The 4,374-nt window shown below is 42.2% G+C and overlaps 1 protein-coding gene across 1 annotated transcript; it reads left to right on the forward strand.

Annotated features, from left to right (window-relative positions):
* The first annotated feature begins 686 nt into the window (after nucleotides 1-686).
* On the forward strand, nucleotides 687-4,003 carry LOC105046920 (COBRA-like protein 10). The gene is made up of 2 exons (XM_010925673.3): nucleotides 687-1,371; nucleotides 2,237-4,003. The coding sequence occupies exons 1-2, from the start codon at nucleotides 822-824 to the stop codon at nucleotides 3,649-3,651; spliced, it is 1,965 nt and encodes a 654-aa protein (XP_010923975.2). The 5' UTR covers nucleotides 687-821; the 3' UTR covers nucleotides 3,652-4,003.
* The last annotated feature ends 371 nt before the right edge of the window (nucleotides 4,004-4,374 follow it).

Raw genomic sequence — 4,374 nt, forward strand, 5'->3', positions numbered from 1 at the left:
AGTTTGCAAAGAAGTAAACTATAGATTTGGAGAACGAGCATCATTGACAATCCATTGATTTAGCATGAAAAAACTATTAAACTTTAGTAAGGGTTTCGATGATGCTTGTCTCAGCCCTTGTCTAAATTAGAACATCTAAGTTTCTTGAGAGGGCTTACTTCGAGTCAACAACAGATTTGGAGTAATCCAACGGAGCCCCGATGTATTACCAAATATTATCCTTGCACCACAGGCATGCCACATGGCACAATGATGGATCCTGCAATTCAACATTATATATCCTATGCTATGTGCACCACGTGGCCATGCATGCAAATAATCATAATTATTTGTTTCTATAAAGATGCTCCGATATGAATTCTATAGATACAAGCCGATGTGATTGGCCATGCAGTGCATGCAATATAGGGCATAATTTTTCGTACAATTGGAGAGAGACCACAGTGTAGAAGAACTACGTGGTGATAGAGTTTGGTCTCCTTACATTTTTTCTTGTTTATAACTAAAATAGACTCACGTGCGTCACATCGCGTCGGGAATTAGTGACCGTTGCCTCCTCCCTCCAATTCCGTCAAACCCAGAGGAGGACATTCAACTGACTCGGTCTTCCTTCTTCCCTGCTCACAATACAAACTTGGGTCTCTTTGGGCATACATGGCGAAAATCACTCAAATAATTCCGCACAAAAATCTAACAAAACAAAGAACCAATCTTACCACCACCACCACCTCGAGTTCCGGCAAAACTCATGCTTCAAAATCCAATTCTTCATTTAGTTCGACCAACCACTCTTGGTTGAAAGAGGCCAAATCTCTGCATCAATGCCGCCGAGAGCCCTCCTCTTTGCGGTCTTCATCATCTCCTTCTCGATCTCTACCGGCGTACGAGCACAGGATGAGAGCAATGATGCACAGACAGCTGAACCATCAGCCGCAGACAATTGCATTGGAGTCTTCCTAACCTACACTTTGATGTCTCGCATGAAGGAGTACCCTTATGTCAAGAATGCATCAGCTCAGTCCTATGCCTTCAAGTCCACCGCCACCTTATTGAATACAATGACAGAAGACCTCGTGGCATGGAAGATGTTCATTGGGTTTCAGCATGATGAGATCTTGGTGTCGGTGTCGGGGGCGGTGATCACAGATGGAACAGGCTATCCAGCCCATGTTGGAAATGGCACATCCTTGTCAGGCTTCCCGCAAACCAATCTTCTGAACGCCATTGACACCGCTGGGGACTTGACCCAGATTCAGGTGAAGGTCGACTTGATTGGGACGCAATTCGGAGTGAAGCCACCGGGAATCCCAATGCCGAAGACAATTAAATTGCACAATGATGGGTTTAGATGTCCTGCACCCTCTCACAAAGGTAAATATCATACTTGATAATTTGCGTTGTTTTATGATCGGCCCTTTTCCATTTTCCGAGCACAATGATGGGTATATCTGTTAGCATTAGGATTGATGATGATGGAATAGAAGAAGTTTTTGCATGGCAGACAGATATTTGATGTATAGTAGTGTTCATCCTTTTGGAGGTACGTACTCAAACATTTGAAAGCCATTTCATTGGATTATAGAACAAGAAAGAAAGTTATATCCCTTCTCTTCCAAGTTAATAGATGTGAACTCCATTTAATTGGTATTCAGCTTTTTCATGCTTATATGAACATATGAATAATGTTAACTATAAAATCTTTTATAAGGTGTGCATTTAGAAGTAGTCCAAAAAGAAAAGTATATTTCTATTTGATGAAACTGGAAACCAAAAGAAATTTTTTTTTTCATAAAGATGAAAACCATGTGCTTGCCAATTTAATTCTTTTGAGTGGAAGCCATCTAATTCCTTTGGTCCTCGTAGTCTGTAAAACTTGTTTTACATGCATTTGAATGCCAGTAACCTGAAAATTCGACCAATGTTAGAAATAAAGTAAGCTTTTTTAAGCCAAATATGCCCATATGCAAACTAATATGAGGTTGCAAATTAGAAATAATGGAGAAGAATTTAACTGAAGTTACTGATCTTGATTCATTTATTAAGAAAGAATGTGCTATATAACCTCTTATCAGTTTTACCATTTAGTGGAATCTCCCTTGTAATGAGACATTTTTGGCATGCTTGAAAGCATCATGTTTGTTGAATTACAAAGTTCCAGCACAGATCATTCCTTCCGTTGGACCATGGCACATGAGATACCATAAGAATTTATTGGAGATTGTCATCTGTGCTGCAGGAAGCCAGATGTATGTATGTTGTGTCAAAGACCCCAAATTCAAGGCCAAGACTAATACCACCAGGTTCCTTCCCCTTCAGAAAGGTGACCTCCTCATCTTCTACGATGTCATCCAAGCCCATGGAAACAACTACCTTGCCCAAGTGACCATTGAGAACAACAATACGATCGGCCGCCTCGACAACTGGAACCTCACATGGGAATGGAAGCGAGGAGAATTCATCCACAGCGTGAAGGGAGCCTACACCTTGAAAAAAGATGTCTACGACTGTATCTATGGAGAAGCTGGCAATTATTACGAGAGTTTAGATTTCTCACAGGTCATGAACTGTGAGAAGAAGCCCATCATTACAGACCTCCCTCCTGAGAGAGCCAATGACAACACCATTGGAAACATTCCTGATTGCTGTAAGAATGGCAGCCTCCTTCCATCCATCATGGATCCCAGCCAGTCCAAGGCAGTCTTTCAGGTCCAAGTGTTTAAGATTCCACCAGACCTCAATCGGACCGCCTTGTATCCTCCTCAGAACTTCAAGATCAATGGCTTCCTCAATCCAAACTACGTCTGCAGTCCACCGATCAGAGTTAGGCCATCGGAGTTTCCAGACCCAAGTGGTCTCATGTCAGAGACCATAGCACTGGCTACTTGGCAAGTTGCATGCAATATAACAAGGCCCAAGCGAAAGCATTCTGGATGCTGCGTCTCCTTCTCTGCCTACTATAATGACTCGGTTGTCCCCTGCAATACATGTGCTTGTGGCTGCGCCAAAGCAGCAGGTTGTGATCCAGATGCTCCTCCATTGCTTCTCCCTTCAGAAGCACTCCTGATCCCCTTTCAGAACAGAACGGCCAAGGCCAAAGCCTGGGCTGAGATCAAGCACCGTCGTCTCCCCAACCCGCTACCATGCGGGGACTACTGCGGAGTTAGCATCAATTGGCACATACTATCTAACTACCGGAATGGATGGACTGCAAGGATCACACTGTTCAATTGGGGAGACTACACTTTCAAGAACTGGTTTGCGGCAATTCGGATGGACAAAGCCTATCCTGGTTATGAGAAAGTGTATTCATTCAATGGTACAAAGCTAGATGAGTTCAAGAACACTCTCTTCTTCCAAGGATTGGAGGGTGCCAAAAACTTGTTGCCGGTGCAGGATGGGAAGAACCCTGCTGTTGATCCAAGCGTTCCTGGTAAGCAACAATCAGTTGTTTCATTTACAAAGAAGCAGACACCTGGTATTGATGTTCCACGAGGGGATGGATTTCCAACAAGGTTGTATTTCAATGGTGAGGAGTGTGCCCTTCCTGATGACATACCACTAGGAGGTGGTCATCGACATAGTGTTAGTCTTCTATCCATAGTTTTGGTTGCAGTCATGGTGTTCGCACCGATAAAGGATAACTTGTGTTGATGGCCCACAGGGTGGTGAGATCAAGCCTTTGAGCATTGCTAGTCTTGCACTGTGTTTCCTAGGGGAATTCACTTTTGGATCGATTCTGGTAGTTCAGTGTTGTTACAAAATCTGCAGGTGACCCATCCAATGACTCGCTTGATAGACATGTTCATGAAACGATGCGAGAGGTGAAAAAATATGGGATAATAGAGTTAGCAGATTGATACTAACAAGATTCCATTCTGCCGGCCGTAGGTAAATTAGGACAGATTTTTATGGTGATACAGAGGCCAGCAAATGGTACTGTACTATTACTTGCTTAGATGTATATTTATGCATTTCTTTTGTAGCTGTGCATCTTTAAAAAAATTTTGAGGTGAAAAGGACTACTGTTGCTTTTCAATTTTTACAGCAGCGTGCTCTTGTTGTTTCACAAAGGGTTGTACATCTGTAAATGCTGATAGTAGGTGACTTTGACCTCCTCTTTTGATCAGATATATTGGCTCTGATCTCACATCTAAAATATCATTAATGATAAATGAGAAATTATGACATCCTATTTTCTCAAAAAATTTTGAAAAAAAACGGAAGAAAGGGGAGAAGATAGGATGTCTGTAATTTGGTTTCTTTATTTTTCCGGACATTTTCAGATAACATGCATGAGAGAGGCTCTGTTTGTTGGTGCACATGATCACTGCAAGAGAACTTTGGCTTTTATGAAGATTGCAAGATGAAGGACTC

The sequence above is a fragment of the Elaeis guineensis genome, chromosome 6 (genome assembly GCF_000442705.2).
Source record: "Elaeis guineensis isolate ETL-2024a chromosome 6, EG11, whole genome shotgun sequence".
Taxonomy (NCBI): domain Eukaryota; kingdom Viridiplantae; phylum Streptophyta; class Magnoliopsida; order Arecales; family Arecaceae; genus Elaeis; species Elaeis guineensis.

Coding starts and splice junctions, on each gene's coding strand:
- LOC105046920 (XM_010925673.3), top strand. CDS start 822: ATGCCGCCGAGAGCCCTCCTCTTTGCGGTCTTCATCATCTCCTTCTCG. Junction 1,372..2,236: donor TCCTGCACCCTCTCACAAAG/GTAAATATCATA, acceptor TCTGTGCTGCAG/GAAGCCAGATGTATGTATGT.